Source organism: Penicillium expansum, assembly GCF_000769745.1.
Source record: "Penicillium expansum strain MD-8 chromosome Unknown contig22, whole genome shotgun sequence".
NCBI lineage: Eukaryota > Fungi > Ascomycota > Eurotiomycetes > Eurotiales > Aspergillaceae > Penicillium > Penicillium expansum.
In genome coordinates, this window is record NW_015971435.1 from 117609 (window position 1) to 136571 (window position 18963).

The following is an 18963-nucleotide window of genomic DNA, read 5'->3' on the forward strand; positions in this document are numbered from 1 at the left end:
CAGAAAGTACCCCAAATTCCTTTTCTGTAGGGTACGTATTGTAGTTGGGGTGGTATGTATGCCGCACTTGCATTGCAGGTACATGCACGGGATCTGCATTTGATGCCTCGGTTCCTGTACTATCGTAGTCAAATATGTAGCTTTCAACAATACATAAAATGTCTCTGCTTTGTGCTCTATTTGCATTCGGTATCTCTACATCGTTATCTAGAGCTCTTAGTCACCACTTGTAGTCGAGACCAAGCTGCCTCAATGTGGCTTGGAACGTCCACATGAGCAATGAAACCACGCCCCTGAGGACCATAACCATCTTTATCATCCCTCAACCTCGGTATCTCCCCCATGATTAGCTCCAAAAACCGACTTTGTGACCACAATTCTGACGGTGGAGATGTGTCTGAATACTCAATGACTCCGTTACGGGATAATTGTACCTGTGGCACAAATACCGGGCAACTAATAACCGAGACCGGAGATTGAGCACACTCATAAGCCTTCTCAAACGATGCCTTGGTCCTGAGCATCATTGTGGGATCTTGAATGATAATGCAAGTGGCTGGTGCCTGAAACCCCGCTTCATCGAGGACCTTGCGAGAGAATGAAGCATTCTGTCCGCAATTTGTAGATTGTGGTTCAAGGAGAATCTGACATCCTTCTCTGGTGATGAGAGATCGATCGAAATACTCATCTAAAATTCGTTCGAGAACTTTGGCTTCAGGAAGACCTTGAATTTCATCAGTGATCCGCGAAAAGATTGGATGAGATTTCACTGCATCATAAAGGAGCTCGGTTGAGTGCCCGATGCCGCCGCATAGTACGAGAGCATTGGTAAGAGATGGTCTTTGCTGAAGAGTCTTGAAGAGGACCTCGGCACTGTGGAGAACGGCTGAGGCGCATATGACAATGCAGTCGACAGGGGATGTGGTGGAGAGATCAGGCACTTGATTGTCGCTGAGAAATTCTGATAGGAGGTTGATATCCACGACCGTAGAGGGGTTTGCGGTCATTGTGTTGGATCAATGTAGTTGGTTGTTTGAATGATCCCCACAGAAACAACATAGGCAAGTTTCCCTGGCCCCTGATTGTCATACAAACCAAGCCTTTCTCCGCCTTCTTCTACCGTCTATCTATAAAACCGAGAAGGGCGGCAAAATATGTGTAAAGAAAGATATTTAAAAAGACATATAAAAAGACGCCACGCAACTATTCTTGAATGATGTAGCACAAAATACAGGACAAAAATAAAAAATGATCCCCTGACCCGGGATCGAACCAGGGACCTCAAGATGACAAGTTCTCCGAAGGGAACAGCAATTACAGTCTTGCGCTCTTCCAGCTGAGCTATCAGGGGAGTTGATTGTGATAAGGCCTCCCTTTTGGATCCATGGAATCAACATCTGTGACAAAAGAACGTAGATTCAGCCATTCCTTTGATGTGGAGACACATCCCGATGCCAATATCATGTCGAGAAGCACCAGAATAAACTATTTATGTAGACAACGACTAAAAACGCATTAAATATATGAGTAGCCTCGTGCCGAGCTGATCTACTTATATGACGTCCTAAAACATGAGTCCGACCATTCCCCACACGCATGTGATATGCGGTACCCCGATTTCACATGCCCCGTCTGATCCACCAGTCGGAGATCCCGTGACTGTCGTGGATCAACGATGATGCGGCTAGATGGACCTCGGTACTTTCTTAGAATGCGACAGAGGCCAGCAACGGTCGTCCAAAGGGGAAATACCACCGATTTCACGGGCTTGATTTATAAACCATCGGTTCCCCGGATATCTGGGCTACTTTATTATCCTCACTTTTGCCCTGTTCTTCATCCTCACACCTCTCCCATACCTCCATCACACATTGACGTCATGTCTAACGGTGAGTGCTATGCATGTGACAGCTCATAGCCATGTATTCAACAGAATGCTTGGTTTTTGGTGTCTTGTTGCAAGTTATAATCGAAATAGAACTAGAAAACTAATTTCCACTTTATAGCCCAGCAACGTCTCAACCAGGTTTCCTCCCACTTCGGCCCTGGCGGCAAGAAGGGAGCCGCCGCCATCCTCGAGAAGCGCCCCGATGACATTGTCGTGACATGTGCCCTCCGCACTGCCCTCACCAAGGGTGGCAAGGGTGGCTTCAAGGATACCGCCGGCGCTGATCTGCTTGCCGGTGTCTTCAAGGCTGTTCTGAACAAGAGCGGTGTTGACCCCAGTGCTGTCCAGGACATTGCCGTCGGCTCCGTCCTTGCCCCCGGTGGTGGAGCCACTGAGTTCCGTGCCGCCGCTCTCGTGGCTGGTTTCCCTGAGAGCACCGCAGTGAAGAGCTTGAACCGTCAGTGCTCTAGCGGTCTCCAGGCTATTGCCGATATTGCCAACGCCATTCAGTCCGGCATGATCGATGTCGGCATTGGCGCCGGTGTTGAGAGCATGTCCTCCCAGTACGGGTATGTTTCAAGCCCCCCGGAATCCCTTCCTTTGATAATATGACTAACAAGTTGATACAGACCCGGTGCCGTCACCGAGTTCTCTGATCTCCTCGAGAGCCACCCCGAGTCCGCAAACTGCAAGGTCCCCATGGGTGTCCTGTCCGAGAACATGGCCAAGGACCGTGGCGTGACCCGCGCTTCCCAAGATGCCTTCGCTGCTCACTCATACCAAAAGGCCCTTGCCGCCCAGAAGGCTGGTCTCTTCGACGAGGAGATCGCTCCCCTGGACGTGAAGTGGACCGACCCCAAGACCGGCGAGGAGAAGACCATCACCGTGAAGGCCGATGACGGAATCCGCCCCGGTATCACTGCCGAGTCCCTGGGCAAGATCAAGCCCGCCTTTGCCAAGGATGGCTCCATCCACGCCGGTAACGCCTCCCAGATCTCCGACGGTGCCGCTGCCGTACTCCTCATGAAGCGCTCCACCGCCGAGCGTCTCGGCCAGACGATCCTCGGCAAGTACGTCGCTGCTAGCGTCGTCGGTGTCAAGCCCCTGCTCATGGGAGTCGGCCCCTGGAAGGCTATCCCCGTTGCACTTGAGAAGGCTGGCATCACCAAGGAGGATGTCGACATCTATGAGATCAACGAGGCCTTCGCTTCCCAGTGTGTCTGGTGTGTTAATGAGCTCGGCATTCCTGCCGAGAAGGTTAACCCTAAGGGTGGTGCTATTGCTTTCGGTCACCCTCTTGGCTGCACTGGTGCTCGCCAAGTCAGCACATTGTTCACTGAGCTCAAGCGCACAAACAAGAAGATTGGTGTCACCAGCATGTGTATCGGTACCGGTATGGGTATGGCCGCTGTTTGGGTATCGGAGTAAATGAAATTTGTGTTTCGATTGTATATTTGCACAGCGATTTGGCTTTTCAGCCCCTTTTTTTCCCCCGGATACACAGATTTCTCGTTATGTATTGAATACTACGAATACCAAAAGAATGGAACTGCATAACTATATATGCCTGGCTAAATTTCTGCTCCACATCTCATAGCAATATTGTTGTAGATTTATAGATGCTCGTGTTCGCCTGGTCCAGGTATTTCCAGTTCATCGCCTACTATATAATCTGGTTGTATGTATAGACATTCGTCTACGAGCGAGCCATCAGCGGAATTTCTTAAAAGCATCGGTGACACTCATTCCCTGCGCAACGGCCTCCTTAGCCTGCTCATCCATTGTAGTCAGTTTAGGCATGAGCTCGAGCACCTGATCAAGCAGCTCGCGAGGAATGGCCACTACTCCTTCCAAGGGGTCACAGAAGATAATGTCTCCCTATAATGGATTACAACTATTAGACCATGAACAACACAATAAATCAATCGGCGGACAACATAGGAGCCAACTTACAGGCGAAACAGTAACACCATCAATTGAGATTGGCACATCACGAGCACCAGCCTTGGCCTCGGCACTGGTGCCAACGGTAGAAGTACCACGAGCCCAGATCTATTACCAAGCAAACAGCAATTAGCAACGCTACCGGCTAAACCATGATAGATTATGACAAACCGGAAGCCCAGTAGCCTTCAATTCCTTCAAGTCCCTGACACGACCACCCACAATCGTGGCTTTGATCCCAAGGGCCTTCATCCGGGTCGCCATGATCCCGCCCGTCACAGCGCAGTACTGGTTCTCGGGCTGCTCAATGACGACGATGGATCCGGCGCCGGAAGGATCCGAATCTTGGAATTCGCCGACGTGATCTACCCAGTGCTTACCTGGCAAGAAACCGTGCTTCTGGGGATTTTCTGTCGCGACTGATGGTGGGCTGGCATCTTTGCCTAGAAATTTGAATGTTGTTGCCGGGGCCGCAATCTTGGGCATTGTTTCATTTCGACCTGTTGTGGGAGAGAATGGTACTAGTAGATACATATATGTGAGTTGGGATTATTGGAGCTATAGATAGAGGCTTTGGCGGGGAGCGTGGTATTGATGGCTTACCTAGATCTGCAAGATAGCCGGCTCTTGCTGTGGTGCCCTCGGGTGTCTTTTGTAGTTTGATGAGGGCATCTGATACCTGGAGAATTAGAATGTTAGATACACCTGATGGTTTGATAGCCTATGGATAAGTAACGCGCATACATCGCAGGGCGAATAGTTCTCGATCAATGTTGCAAGTTGTTCGTTTAGCGTAGCCATTTTGGTCAGAGGCGGGGTTTACAGTTGAGGGGGCGTATAGATAGTTGGACTGTACAAATCATGAGAGAATGAGTAATAGAGAAATATGATGAAAGGTCCATTCGCTGATCAGTCGAAGCACATGTCCGTAGGTCCGGATATCGGATGAATGCGCCACATCATCGGAGATCTATAACTCGGAGCGTTTCTAGGCACATTTAACAAGTTTATTGCTTAGCTCTGAGATGTTGAGAGACTGGCTATAGTCAAAATTTATCTTATCTATATCTTATATATAAAATTGACAATTATATCTAGATAACTCTGTTCTTCATAAAGGGGGGTCATAGCCGAGGTGACGGCTAGTAACCTGCCGCATGCATAGCTTGCAGAAAATGTGGGGTACCAAGTGATTCTCGGGATAATAAATCTTATAGTTAACAAAGCAGAAATAGATTGATCTATGTCATTAGATAGTACGGCAAGTACCGAGATTCATGGCTTTCATTGCCGATGCAGCAGGCTTCTATACTTTCGAAGCCTTCTGAACCTGTGATGTATATTTGTTGCAAATATAACATAGTGTGAGTAATACTACGGATAGAAAAAAACATGAGTGCGTTCTATGCTATATACACACAGCCCTCGACAGGGTGTCTACAACATAGGAATTGTGCACGGAATAAAGGCACTTTCCTAATATAGTCCCGCCCTATCAACCGCCGTCGCGGAGGCAAATCCTGGGATGTGGGGGGAGACTTCGGGAGTGTACCCAGGTGGGGAGCCAAGTTAATATTGGTCATCAACTGGACGAAATGGAATAATTCCGATCAATCTTGATAGCCGTGGAGATAGAGAATTCATGTTATATATATTCCTCGAGCGCAGAAACCAAAACATCAAGGAACGGTCCAACAATGGCACAAAAACCCACGTATACCGATCAACAACTGGAGTTGTACCTGAACCGCATCGGGTACTCCCACTCCGCTCAATCCGAGAGCAATCTTCTTCAGCATCTCCGCCAGAATATCGAGAATGATGCACTTTCTGCGCTATGTAATCTGCAAAGGCGACATCTCGCGGCCATTCCATGGGGCAACTCAGGGCTGCATTACTCGCAACATCATACTATCTCTCTGAACCCGCAGAGTCTCTTTGAGAAGATGGTGGAGCGGCAGCTAGATGGGTACTGCATGGAGAATACGGGAATCTTCTATATTGTTTTGCGGTCCCTGGGGTATCTTGTTTACGCCACTGGAGGTAGAGTCAGTCATGCTGCGGTGAAGGGATTGGACAATGGATTATATTTGTCACTGTGAGTTCTCCGACTGTCTAGCATTCCGAGAATTCTGCGCATTCGAGCTGAGCTGACACGATTGACCCGGCGAAGTGGGCACATGGTTTTAATTGTGATCATTGGAGGAGAGAAGTACATGGTACGGCATGAATATCTACTGCGGCTACTGCATGAACCACACTAACCAATACAGGTTGATGTCGGGTTTGGAAACAGTTGTGCCACTGCTCCACTATTACTTCAAGAAGGTGCTACTGCTACGGCTATTGCTCCATCGGAGATGCGCATAGTCAGGGAAAGCATTGCCGAGTTCACAGATCCAAGTCAAAAGATTTGGATCTACCAAACAAGATACAACCCTGAGAGCAAGTGGTTGCCACAGATCTGCTTTTCCGACGTGGAGTTCTTGCCGCAGGATTTCGGCGTTATGAACTTCTCCGTCAGCCAGAGCCGAACTAGCTGGTTCACCCAAGTTTTTGTCTGCATGCGAATGATTTTGGATCAAAGTGGCACAGAGATCATTGGCCAGTGCGTTATGTCAGGTAAAGAAGTCAAGGAGAGATTGCGAGGGAAAACGGAGACCTTGCAGGTGCTGGAGACTGAAGAGGACCGCGTTAAGGCCCTGGCCAAGTATTTCGATATGCACCTCCGTGAGAGCGAGATCCAAGGGATTCGAGGAATGATCTCGGAGCTCAAGTAGACATGACCGAGCGGACTACTAAGGAAATCCAAATAAATGATATGGTACAACGTTTCTAGAGAAATTGCAGTGGATATGTATGGTCACGTAGTAAGGAAGGCGCAGACATTGAACGTAAAGGAAAAGAGGTTGCAATTTTTGAAACTAGTAGATCCGATTCTCGATCTATTCCAAGGGTTAGCGTTTCTGTGCGGAGCCGGGAATCCAAGGGACAGGAAATCTGTTATTCGTACCTTCCATGGGTTGCTGACTTCGAATCCGGTGGGCGCTTTGTGGTTGCTGGACTGCCCGCGGAATGAGCCTGTGATGCGCTGATCTCTCTCCATCACTATTGTTGGTTGCGGTTAGTCTCATATAATCCCTCCCAGGCGCTTTTTGGTCGGGCGATAAGCTGGTAATCACTCACTTTGCTGTGAAATTGTTAGCCAATTGCTTTATGCAAGTTCCGACCGCAGCCGACAAGGATGGATCAACTTACTCTATCCCACAGATCCTGGTTCCAGCGTGCCTTCTTGCCATCGTTGGCAAAGCGCTTGACATAGTGAAGACCGTAGCCAGTCACGCCAAACATCTGTAGCAATTGGTGAGCTGTAGTCCTAGAAGGCATTGGCCAATGGGACGTACGGTCATGATAATCCCATAGGGAAGCAGGGCCTCAAAGGGGACACCCATGACGTGCGGTTGTATGGGTATGTAGATGATCGGGAAGATGTGTTAAAGTAGAATCAGGAGCCGTAAAGCCTCTCACGGACTGAGGAGAGTGGATAGATCGCGGAGAGTGTGGAGGGGAGTGTCTCTTCCTACAGCGACGGGCTTGAGGTCTCCTCCACCCAAAGTGGTTTAGCTTGCGCTGACTCAGCGCGCTGCAACGACACTCACAGGACAAGGGGCGTGAAGGCCGTTGCAGATCGCATTCGATTGTAAAAGAGACAGGCCTTTCTGTACGGACTGTCCTTCGACGCGTCTGGTACGCTTTTAAATCAAAGATTGCACTGGTTTCTCTTGGGGTGAGTTTCCTCTGTTTTGCGACGCGCTTGCGATGCCTAGCCACTCCAGCGGCGGACTGACACCTCTTGTTTGTTTAGCTTGAACTTTGCGCCTGGAGACTTTGAACGTCAATCCCGAACGATACTTGTGTTCATAAGAATCTTCGGCACTATTCCAACCAGTCTCGAACCCGCTTTTGATCCAGATGCACCCCCGGATCAGCGCCGACGTCAGCGGGGTGCTTCTGTAACCGGATCGGTTTAAGCTTCTTTCACAAAAGGATACCTCAGTCCGCCTGAGCGCATACAATAAGCACTGCTGTGCTCAACCTGGCGGTGGCGGTAACTTTCACTATGGCGGCGACGGTGCCGCCAGCAAACGATGAACCGGGCAAACTCGACCCACCTGAGGACCCGGCCGACAGCGACCTAGATGCGGAGGGTGAAGAAGAAACCGACTTGTATGAAATGGATCAACAACTTCAAGATGCCGTTCACCGAGCGTACACTGGAGAAGTTGATGATGATGGGCCGGAGGAAGCTGCGGATGGAAACAACTCGAGCATCAATGGGTTGAACGGAGAAGACGATGACGACAATGACGAGGCTGAACCTGTTGGAGCTGTCAAGCTACCTGACGACGACGCTGGTTCTGAAGAAGACTATGCGGAGTCTGAGACAGCCGACGCGGATGCCGATCCCGGGTTTGAGGCAAATGACCGTAACGCATCAGAACCCGAATCAAGTGACCACGAGTCAGAAGCCGAGGACTGGGAAGCTGAGAGCAATGGTGGTGAGGATGTCGAAACCGATATCCGCAGTGGCTCAAACTGCTTGTAAGTGGAAGGGCTCGATGCAGCACTAGGCGCAGAACTAGGACGTTTAGATACTAACAACAGGCAAATAGGGTTTGCAGCCAAGACGAGGAACACGATCCAAGTGAAGATTTTGAGGAATGGCTCACTTGTGTGGTGTGTGGTGATCACTGTAAGTGTCGCTTCGTCTGCTTTACCCCGATTGTGTCGGACTATCGCTGACTCGACATCCTGACAGCTCATCGGCAATGCGCTCGCGAACAAGAAGCATATGATGAATCGGACGGTACGCAACCACGTGGTCATTGACTTGTGTCTCATCATCTTTTTGATATATTACCCGCACTAACATCGCAACACCTAGACCCATGGAGGTGTCCTAGCTGTGTTCACAACAACCTAGAGCCCGACACGATAACAAATTCAGCTACAGAACCCGGAATCGGAGCCTTAGCACTTCCCAAAGAGCTTCTTCCTGCGCACGCTGGTACACATGACGAGGGATTCCATTCTATCTTTAACACAGGCGTCGATGACGAGATGCTCAATAGCTCGCGATCACTGCGCAAGCGAAAGGCCTCGTCAATCGAGGCCGAAGAACACACACCTGTACTCCGCAAAAGACTTCGACAAACATCTTTCCGCTCCGATCACCCGATTTTGAATGATGCGGCCTTGGAGGGCGGGGATGGCACTGCTGATGGTGATGTCCACTCTCCTGCTCGGACACGTTCTGTACGCGTGCGACGCACTCGCGCAGTGGACCGAGAGCACTGCCGCGTGGTAGCTAGGCAGTTTGGGAAATTGATTATTGGGTTCCGGTTGGACGAGACAAAAATGTCTAAAATAACAGGCTCTCAAATCCGACCGCAACGCAAGAAGAAGAAAGCACCAAAGCCTCCACCTGTGGCTCCCGAACCCCAGGCACATTTTGTTCCACTTCCCCCCATATCCTACAACTCCATGACTTTGTTCGACCGTGAGACCGACGACGCTAAATCAAAACCCTATGGAGGCATTCTGTCCGAAATCGAACAAGATACATCCAGGACCCTTCCCACACAATTCGATCGCGACCGATTCGAACAGGCACGTCTGAAGGCCGAAGATGAGTGGCAACTGAAAGTGAAGGAAGCAGAACTCAATGGCGAAGCCACTCCGCATGCATCACAAAAGGTTTCTGGTCCTCCTTCAAAGATCAAATCTATCAACTTCGGTGGCTACGAGATCGAAACCTGGTATGCAGCGCCTTACCCGGAGGAATACAGCCGCAACCGTGTTCTGTATATTTGCGAGTTCTGTCTCAAGTACATGAACTCGGACTTCGTCGCGTGGCGCCACAAACTTAAGTGTCCTGCGAAGCATCCCCCCGGTGACGAGATCTATCGAGATCGATCGATATCAATCTTCGAAGTCGATGGACGCAAGAATCCAGTGTACTGTCAAAACCTTTGCCTTCTCGCGAAACTTTTCCTCGGCTCCAAGACTCTTTACTACGACGTTGAGCCATTCTTATTCTATGTTATGACTGAGTATGACGATCTGGGCTGCCATTTTGTTGGCTATTTCAGCAAAGAAAAACGTCCAAGCTCAGCGAACAACGTTTCCTGCATTCTTACTCTACCCATCCATCAACGCAAAGGCTACGGAAACCTTCTCATCGACTTCTCATACCTCCTTACCCGCATCGAAGGCAAAAATGGATCGCCCGAGAAGCCGCTCTCTGATATGGGTCTGGTGTCGTACCGGAACTACTGGCGATTGATCTTGTCATACCAACTTCGTGATTTGAAGACGCCTGTTAGCATTGCAGACCTGTCTGATCGCACCGGAATGACGGCAGATGACATTGTGTCTGCTCTAGAAGGACTTCGAGCTCTTGTGCGGGATCCAATCACCAAGACGTACGCTATTCGTCTCGATCACAAATATTACAACGAGGTCATCAGTGGCTGGGAAAGCAAGGGCTACGTTCAGCTCAATCCAGATGCGCTGCTCTGGACACCTTACATCATGGGTCGTAGCAACCAGTCTCATTTCGACCGTGCTCCCATACATACCGTCGCCCCCCGAGAGGACCCGGATGAAGACGAGGATGAGACTGAGGCAAGAGCGATCGACTATGACGGCAATGTTCGAATGGTGAATGGGTCGGATCGAGACACTCTTGCAGACTCTGCTGGACCGCCTTCTACATTGGCTCTGCGGCCTAGTGGCCTCCACCATTCTACAGCAGGAAAATCTGAACCACCTGCAATCCCCAACCCTGCCGCTGGAATTCCACCCTCCAGGTTTGAACTTTGGCCTCCTGTGCCTCCCGCAGCACCCCCCAAACGCAGACCTGGTCGCCCATCTGGTAGCACCAAACTCAATAACATGTCAATGACACCAACGGCTCCCCGGAGCAATGGTCGCAACACACCTCGACGACCCTCCGCGCTGGCAATGGTCACCCCTGGAGGTAGTATTCGTCGCGGCAGAAGCTCTATTCTCACCGACTCTCCCGCAGCTGAAGTAACACTTAGCCAGGCCAACGGTCCTGAACAGAAGCAAAGCGAAATTGTCGATGAAGAAGCTGTCGCTGATGAGGATGTGGAAAACACGGCCCCCGCACCCAAAGAAGCTGCAGACGCGAGCGAAAAAGAACCAGAGCGTGTCAATGGAGATGTTGCCGTCAAGGAACCTGTCAAGACCAATGGCATTGATGCTGCCGAACCTGAGTCGTCCGAGGACAAGAAGGCAGCAGCACCCAGGACCCCCGAGAAAAAGACCAACTCCATCTCGCGATCACCTGGAACAGCAGTCTCCCGTCGATCTAACGATAACACCAAAACACCGCGATCAGTCAACCGGAAGACCTTGGTCGAGAAAGTTCACGTTGTAATTCCCGCCGAGCCAGGATCTGCTTCCAAGTCACCGAGTAAAGGTGAGGACCAAAAGGCCGTGGCCAATACCAATGGCACCGATGCAGATTCAGACGCAGACGCAGATGCGGATGCAGAGATTGACGCCGAGTACGAAGTGGATGGGGATGTCGTGATGCAGACATGATAATCGTGAAGCTCATGATTCGTGGGGGTATTTTTTGCCTGCAAAGCAAGTTACGCATGTGGACAGGGCGTTTGTTTTAACGAAATTTCTGATTCCTTTATTTCTCCCTTCTCTCTTCTTTCGCGTGTCTCCGGGAACTGCATTGTCCCGACGTTTGATTTAATATTCTTTCTACATTTCTTTTCTTGTTCGAAGGCCATTTCACGCTAAGTGGGTGTCCAGGGGTGACAGGAGTGTCAACTGTCATGCGGCACTCGTTGATCCTCTTTGGTCCATTTACTACTAGTCGGGGTTTTCAGGGATTTCATCCAGCACGGAGCAGGGATGGGGGTGTCTGGAGTTTTTGCTTGGGTGTTTCTTTTCTCTTTCTATCTAGTCGCGACGAATGAGTACAGTGTGTGATTAGTATATCTTATATCAATGTATCAATTACTGGGTAACTCTTTGCTCTAGTGTATATATATGGAGGAGATCTGTGCCTTGCATGCGATATATCCAAGAATAAGTGTCATGTCGCGCACGACATGTTGAAAACGTCAAAATAGGAGAGAGACCTTAAATAAAAATATCGAAAATGGAAAGAAGATCAACAATACTATTTTTTGTCTAGACTCAATAGCCAATTGTAGCCCCAGCACCTCTCTGCACGCGAGGGACAAGGCGTCATGCTAGATCTCGATAGCTGTGGCTGATCTGCGGCTATTTGATGTGTTCCACTAGGGGCCCTCGCTAAACATCTAACATAAGTACGAAATACTTCGTATAATCTCCTTGCAGTGGACCTACAATGGGCCTAGGCTACCAAACGGACACAGAACTATCGAGTGATAACCATGAAATTCACAATCATGCATGAGTCTATCGGGTATTCCACAACGGGTGGATCTCAGACCAATCCTTTTTAGGAAGGTGAGATTTGCATTGGAATACCCGTGGACGGTAGCATCAGCTTACAGGGCGCATGAGTAAAAACCAACTAGCATTTTGAAGGATCATATAGACCAGAAGGAATACAAGATCATGCCTCTTACAGTACTAGTACAATAATAATATAGTAGACACCCAATTTATAGTCCCGACAAAGCATCGATCGACAAAAAGATCGGCGGCCACGGCGCCAACACGGACCGGACAGCTGTCAGGGAGGGAACACAACCATGGAACGGGCCCCAAACCACCATGGAACCATCACAGGGCCAACATTTAAGCATAAACATAGTAGCGCCCACCTAGCAGCTCCTAACCACTGGTTCTGAATGGAGATTGCCGCTGTCAGATATGCGCCCTGGATTGATTTTGGTTTGGACTGGATTCACCTTAATCCCCTAATAAATTCCTCACCGGTCTTCCGTGAGTCTAAAAATTTCCCTATCCCGCCCCGTCCAGTACCGTCGTAAGTAGTGCTCCATCAGCAGCCCCCCTTCTTCCTTTTCCCTCGGCCACTTCGTGCGTTGAAGTGCCGAACAGGGGTTCGTTCTAACTACTTGGCCTTTTTTTTTGGCATTGTTCTCCACGGGTCCCATTTCTGCTTTCTTCCTATTAGTATTACTATAATCAGTAGAACATCCCCGACACTAACAAGTGTCCAGTTTTTCCAATTGGGGCCGCAGTGGATTTTAGCCAGGGTGTGCGCTGTACTTTTAAATTGGGAAAAAATTTCGAAAAATTCGCTTCCTTTTTGGCGGTCACTTTTAATTTTTCGCTTTTCGCACTCGAACTTTCTTTTCTTCTTTTCTTTCTTCTTGTCCCTACTTGTTAGTACTTGTATCACACCCACTCTTCATCCAATTATTCCGTCCAGCGTCTGGACAAGTCATGCTAGTTTCCACAACCAAATCATGACTCTCCAACAGAGGCAATGGTGGCTTTCCCCGCCATGACCCAAGATCAAGACCAAGACTTAGGACTTCTGTCCTGGCGTCGGGGTCGAATCCCGGAAGTCAAATGGAAGTGACAGGTCGTGCTCAGCGCTGGGGCTTGCTTGTCGCATAATGATGTGCATCTAGGGCTGTGAGTTTTTTTCGGGCCTATCAACTGCATTCCTAGGAACTTGTCGCTCGGGCATAATGCAATTGATAAGAACCACAGCTCAAACAATGCCCGTACCCTGGGTGTGTTTTTCCGCTTTCCACCCCTCACTTTACTTTTATTTCCTTCTTCCTTATTCGACCCCCCCTTTTTTGTCAGCTTGTACTTATTCCCAGGTCAGGCTAGCGAATCGCAGCCGCTGTTCACTGGCGCCGGAAACCCCCACTCAGCGGGTCCCATCTGCTCCAGTCACTTGACAATAACGATAGTATCACTCTCGCTGCAGGATTCAATATTGGGGCCGGACTTTTGTCGGGCTGATCGGCGCCTTCTGATCGAAATTTGATTCCTCCTGTCCTCACCCTTGCATATGATCGCTGCTATCAAAGCTCCTATAATGTGGAGATAAGTTGTGAACTGTGACAGGAATGCTTGTCATAGTTAACTGCACCTGCAGCCCTCTGTATCACATTTGGCGAGCGATGATCATCGCCATGATACCACTTGCAGCCCGGACCCCGGAATATCTGCATGCAAGCTAGGATTTGGGATGTGTGTTTTATTGCGAATCCTGCCAAGAAAAGGACTTGATAACGAAGAGGACAAGTGGCCCCCAATACCCAAAGAGCGTGGGATGCAAGTCCCTCGGCAGGATGCACCTCTGCACTGCCGATGCAGCCAAACCCATCTGGAAGGTGACTGAGCAGGAGGGAGGAAAGTACCGTACGTCCTCAGCCGCAAATTGAGGGTCAGCGAGTGTGGCGCAGAGCAGCCCCCGTAGTGTCCATTCTAGAAAGTACCCGGGTTTTTATTATCATGACGAACGCCCGATCTGCAAGCTGCAGGACTGTTCCAAACCGGTCTTAGGTATTGATGTGTTATTTTTTTCCCTTATTTTTGTTGGCTGATGCATGCTGCTCCGGCCCCATAGCTTGATCGAGGGATTTCCAGCCGATGGAACCAACCAGCGTTAACGCTGGCCCCCGACTGCAGTCAACATACAGTAGCTTGTATGGGATCTTGGGCTGCATATCTTCCCAGGAAATGTGACGCGTCACGGGGAAAGGTGCAGTGGTGCGTTGTTCGTTGTTGCATGCCCCCTTTAAACACCTTGTCCAAGTCTCGTGTGGTGCCTTGTGTTTTTCCTTTTTGGCTTTTTTCTCAACTCAACTCTTTCTCCCCTTTTTCGCTTCTCACTGTTGCATCATGACTCGGCATGTATCGCTCCGTCTCGGATCGGAATAACAGCGCTCTTGGGCTTTACGACGTGCCACTTCACGCGATTGTGTCTGTGGAGATCAGCTTTCTCGACCATTTTATCAATCTGTGATTGCGCCGGACCTAGGTCTTCGAACGCGCGTGTGCTGGGTCTTTTCACTTTGGGCTCCCTCGGTCACGTTGAGGGGTACACGCATCCCTGAAATTGAAGAATCCACGCGCAATATTCAAATATTGGATTTATCACCACCAGGAGCATTCAGGGCATCAACCAAAAAGGTACTGTCTCATTCAATTTTTTTTTGTTTGTTTGGGGAGGAGGTACCCAAGCGAATGTGGGAGGCCTGGGGCCATCAGGCATTCTTTGGTTCGGGATGACATAAGAAAGCTACCCAACCATGGTTTGGAACCTTCTTGACAAGCGGCAGCTATAACCGCCTTGTTGAGAAGTCCTTTGAGGTTCAAAAAGGGCTATTTTGATACCGTTTGAACATCCCCAAGCTAATTATTGCAGGATCGAGATCGAGTGTGGAGACACAGCAAACCCCCGGACATAGGCGATGCGGCTTGATCGTGCATATCTCCACTTTTGACTGGAATGCTTAGACGCCGGACCAGGGCCCGAGTCCACCTGGCGTTTAGACCAACACATTTACAGCGGGCAAGAAAACCGGGTCTGATCACCTGCATAGCCGGCGCCAACCTTGTGGGTTTTATGATCATAAAAAAAGAGACGCGGACTAGCGGACTAGCGGTTCGCCGTTTCTCTTTTGGACCAACGAGAAAGACAAGAAAGCCAGAAGTTTACTGCGCATCCGGATCGCCATTCGCCCCCTCAACCGTGGGTAGCTGAACCTATTCCACTTTTTTCTTCCGTCTACGGTTTAATTCCTCCTTTTTTTTTTTCTTTTTCTTTCTTTTTTGGTTCCTTTTCCCAAGGCAGTCACTCTGTCTTTTATCCACCTTCAGCTGCTCTCGTGTTTGAAGAGATTGCTACTGTGGTAGAACTTTTTTAAAGATTTCTCTTTTTTGATTTCTTTTTTCTCTTTTTTCTCTTTCTCTTTTTTTTTATTAAAATTCTGGATAATTCATTGGGTTAGTTGAAATTTTTTTTTCTTTTTTCTCTTTTTTTTGTGGGATTCTGGAATCTGATTTGTTCAAGACTGGGAGATTTGGAAGCTTGTGATCCAATTGATTTTCTGAATTTTTCTTTTTGTGAATTTGAATCGGTTTTTTTTCTTATTTTTTCTTATTTTTTTTCTTCTTCCCCCAATTTTATTGATAATAAGTTCTTTAGATTCAATCGGTCGGAATATCTACATTTATCAGCCGTTATACCAGAGAGATCCGCTTAAGGTTTTTGTCTGGAACCGTGCTCGGTTGGCTCTTTCCGCTTGCAAACTGACGACACCACTCCGTTTTCGTCACTTTCGACACAATTCACCTCTCTCACACTCTCTATTCTCTGCGACTTGGTGTTCATTTTGTCTTCTCATTCCCATGGTTGAAAGTCCGAAACAGAAAAAAAAAATCATTACCCCACTACAGCTGCCACCCCTCTCCGACGACATCGTGACTCGTCCAGGGTTCTTTTCCCAGCCTGTCCTTATCTTCTCTTGACTGGATTTCTCTCGGTCCAAAGACCCGTTCCTTCCCTTCCTCTTCCACTCTTTACTCTGTAAACCACAGATCACTTTCACTTGGTCTTTGTATTCCCGAGGATCGACTATCGCATCTGCTGGTTCACTGTCTCTCAAAGCAACCTCAAGTCTGGGCTGGTTCTCTCCACCTTTTCCCGCTTGTCTGTGACTCTTCGTCTTGATGAGTGCGACATTCTCCGACGCCTCTCTCTCGCGCGAAGCTCAGGGGTGAGTCGTTCTTCCCGTGTCTACTTTGACAGGGTCGCAACTCTTACGCGGTCGTCCAGGGAATCCCACTGACAATGTTGAACAACACCAGTTCTGACTTTGACTTGATCATTCGCCAGCAGCCCAATCGGGCCCGCGTGGCGGGGGGCAAAGAAAAAGGTATGTGGAAGCTTCCTTCTCTCTCTCTCTCTCTCTCTCTCCCCCCCCCCTGTTCCTAGCTACTCCCCGTGAAGCGGGGAGGTGCGGAACTGACAGAAAAGGAACCGGATCTAATGGCGCCTGCAGAGCGCAAACCTATCGATCCGCCCCCGATCGTCCAGCTCCGGGTGCGAGAGGAGGGCACCTACCTCGCACAGTAAGTGTGCATTCACCATGGCTTTGAACGGGGGGCTGACTTTGGCGCAGGCATTATCTGCAAAGCCCTTACTATTTCATGTGCTGCAGTCTGTACGATGCAACAGAAGAGCGTCCTGTGCCCGTCGCACCGTCGACTGCGTTAGCAGGAACCCTAGTTTCATCACTTCACCGGTTGAAGGATGTGGACAATAGCGGTTAGTTCTGGCAGCTCTTGGAGTGGAGCTTTGTTTACTGACGGGGTTTGTAGATGGAGGATTCTTCGTATTTGGAGATCTCTCTGTAAAGATTGAGGGCGAGTTTCGCCTGAAGTTTACCTTGTTCGAGATGCGAAAGTGAGTAGCACGGTCGGGAGCTTATTCTGGATTCAATAGCTAACAAAGAGCCAACAGGGATCGTGTCTCCTATTTGAAGACCGTTATCTCAGAGCGGTTCACAGGTAAGAAACTGTACCGTGGAGAGAGCTGGCATAGTTGGGTTCTGACAAGCTTGCAGTTTCCCCTCCCAAGAGTTTCCCCGGAATGATGGAGTCAACCCACCTCTCCAGATCATTTGCGGATCAAGGTGTGAAATTGCGCATTCGGAAGGAGCCTCGGACCATGTTGTACGTGCTATGAACCCATGGGAATGTGAAGATGTGTAGTTAACAGCCGCAGGAAACGAACGACACGACCGGACGAGTTCCACCAGCCAGTCCCTACTCGATCTCCGGAGCGCCAGTCGGTGCAGATTCCCCCATCATCTAGCTATGGAGGTTATCCGCCGGCGGCCAGAGACTATGGGTACTACGGTCAGCAGCCGCCGGTCAAGCGTCATCGTACTTCGATCGACTATGGCAGACAGCAAGGCATCTATGATGTGGATGGTCGAATGGCTCGTCAAATGGATCCATACAGCCAACCAACAGCTGCTATGTACGCTGGTCAACCAGCGACTTACCAAACACCTGCCGCCATGCAGACATATTCCACAGGGCAGGTGGTGCCTGATTATGCGGCGGTTTGTATTCCCGACTCCCCCTTTGCAGGTTTTGGGAGTTCTTTGAGCTGACCCCGGTGGATAGATGTACCCAGGCATGCAAGCCTCAGCGGGCATGCAAGCATCCGCCCCCATGTCCCAGATCCCCGATCCTACCGGTCAAAGCCGATCCAGCCAGCAGCAGCAGGCCGCTGTGGGACAACTGATGGCGATGAACCAGCCTGGCACTCCTGTACGGCACCCCTCCGCGAACCAGTGAGAGTGGAATAGAACACCTAGCTAAGGATTTTGGACCCGAGACAGACCCCGGATTCGACTGGAGCAATGATAGCTCAGGGATATGCCCGGTCCGGATACCCTCCTACCTCGACCATACTTCCTCCTCTACAGCGGAATCGCGACTATCCCCAAGGAACTAATGGATCCGCGCGAGGTTATTTCGACCAAACTCCTCAGACGAATACCCCTATTCTTCCATCTCAAATGGTCAATGAAGGCGATCGATTTGGCTCCGTGGCCGGCCCGGCAACCTTTGATCACCCCGACTCCCCGAATGGAACGCCTCAATGATTTGCTTGACGTCCTCGACGTTTTCGCTTTATGTTATCTTTTTTTTTTTTCTTCTGTCTCGATAGACCGGGAGGAGTGTTTCATTATTCTCTTTTTTTACGCTTGATGCTTTAACTGGGTGGCTAAAGGGTTTCGATTTTTTTTACAGGCGCTGGGGGATAAAAAGGGGGAGGTCTTTCTTTCATGGGATTGGGAGAAAAAGTGAGATTATTCTTAAACCCTTCTTGTACATACAGGCCCTTTTTTTTTTAACAGCAGTATCACTGGCTGATTGCAAGTGCTGATTGCAAGTGCTGCTTGTCTTCTCTTTTTTAATTGACGATTTACAAGAATACTCGGCTGCTTATGCCTATCCTTGACGATGTAAGACTTAAATAATCTAATCTGTTTTGGCCTTTGATATTAGGAACGTTAGATGTAACATTCTGATGGGATCTATTTAGAGGTCTTTTCAGGTGTATACGATAGACCAGAGGATGCTTG

General features: G+C 49.4%; 7 protein-coding genes across 7 annotated transcripts; 4 read left to right on the forward strand and 3 right to left on the reverse strand.

The window, feature by feature from the left end:
* Positions 1 to 203: 203 nt before the first annotated feature.
* Positions 204 to 1007, reverse strand: PEX2_008110 (YdcF family protein; the record flags this gene model as incomplete). Its single annotated transcript, XM_016738088.1, has 1 exon — positions 204 to 1007. One exon carries the CDS (start codon positions 1005 to 1007, stop codon positions 204 to 206), a length of 804 nt encoding a protein of 267 aa, XP_016594614.1.
* Positions 1008 to 1879: 872 nt separating this feature from the next.
* PEX2_008120 (3-ketoacyl-coA thiolase peroxisomal A precursor) lies at positions 1880 to 3316 on the forward strand (the record flags this gene model as incomplete). Its single annotated transcript, XM_016738089.1, has 3 exons — positions 1880 to 1889; positions 2007 to 2457; positions 2518 to 3316. The coding sequence occupies 3 exons, from the start codon at positions 1880 to 1882 to the stop codon at positions 3314 to 3316; spliced, it is 1260 nt and encodes a 419-aa protein (XP_016594615.1).
* A 282-nt stretch (positions 3317 to 3598) lies between these two features.
* PEX2_008130 (RraA family protein) lies at positions 3599 to 4633 on the reverse strand (the record flags this gene model as incomplete). The annotated part of the gene is made up of 5 exons (XM_016738090.1): positions 3599 to 3766; positions 3842 to 3940; positions 4004 to 4332; positions 4436 to 4511; positions 4577 to 4633. The coding sequence occupies 5 exons, from the start codon at positions 4631 to 4633 to the stop codon at positions 3599 to 3601; spliced, it is 729 nt and encodes a 242-aa protein (XP_016594616.1).
* Positions 4634 to 5529: 896 nt separating this feature from the next.
* On the forward strand, positions 5530 to 6612 carry PEX2_008140 (arylamine N-acetyltransferase family protein; the record flags this gene model as incomplete). Its single annotated transcript, XM_016738091.1, has 3 exons — positions 5530 to 5930; positions 6006 to 6051; positions 6106 to 6612. The coding sequence occupies 3 exons, from the start codon at positions 5530 to 5532 to the stop codon at positions 6610 to 6612; spliced, it is 954 nt and encodes a 317-aa protein (XP_016594617.1).
* Positions 6613 to 6756: 144 nt separating this feature from the next.
* PEX2_008150 (NADH dehydrogenase [ubiquinone] 1 alpha subcomplex subunit 1) lies at positions 6757 to 7284 on the reverse strand (the record flags this gene model as incomplete). Its single annotated transcript, XM_016738092.1, has 5 exons — positions 6757 to 6777; positions 6846 to 6940; positions 7019 to 7022; positions 7091 to 7183; positions 7237 to 7284. The coding sequence occupies 5 exons, from the start codon at positions 7282 to 7284 to the stop codon at positions 6757 to 6759; spliced, it is 261 nt and encodes an 86-aa protein (XP_016594618.1).
* A 668-nt stretch (positions 7285 to 7952) lies between these two features.
* Positions 7953 to 11464, forward strand: PEX2_008160 (uncharacterized protein; the record flags this gene model as incomplete). The annotated part of the gene is made up of 4 exons (XM_016738093.1): positions 7953 to 8434; positions 8506 to 8585; positions 8652 to 8699; positions 8817 to 11464. The coding sequence occupies 4 exons, from the start codon at positions 7953 to 7955 to the stop codon at positions 11462 to 11464; spliced, it is 3258 nt and encodes a 1085-aa protein (XP_016594619.1).
* A 5067-nt stretch (positions 11465 to 16531) lies between these two features.
* Positions 16532 to 18480, forward strand: vosA (the record flags this gene model as incomplete). The annotated part of the gene is made up of 10 exons (XM_016738094.1): positions 16532 to 16578; positions 16670 to 16737; positions 16864 to 16933; positions 16984 to 17129; positions 17183 to 17267; positions 17325 to 17371; positions 17428 to 17536; positions 17589 to 17931; positions 17996 to 18142; positions 18214 to 18480. The coding sequence occupies 10 exons, from the start codon at positions 16532 to 16534 to the stop codon at positions 18478 to 18480; spliced, it is 1329 nt and encodes a 442-aa protein (XP_016594620.1).
* Between the last annotated feature and the right edge of the window lie 483 nt (positions 18481 to 18963).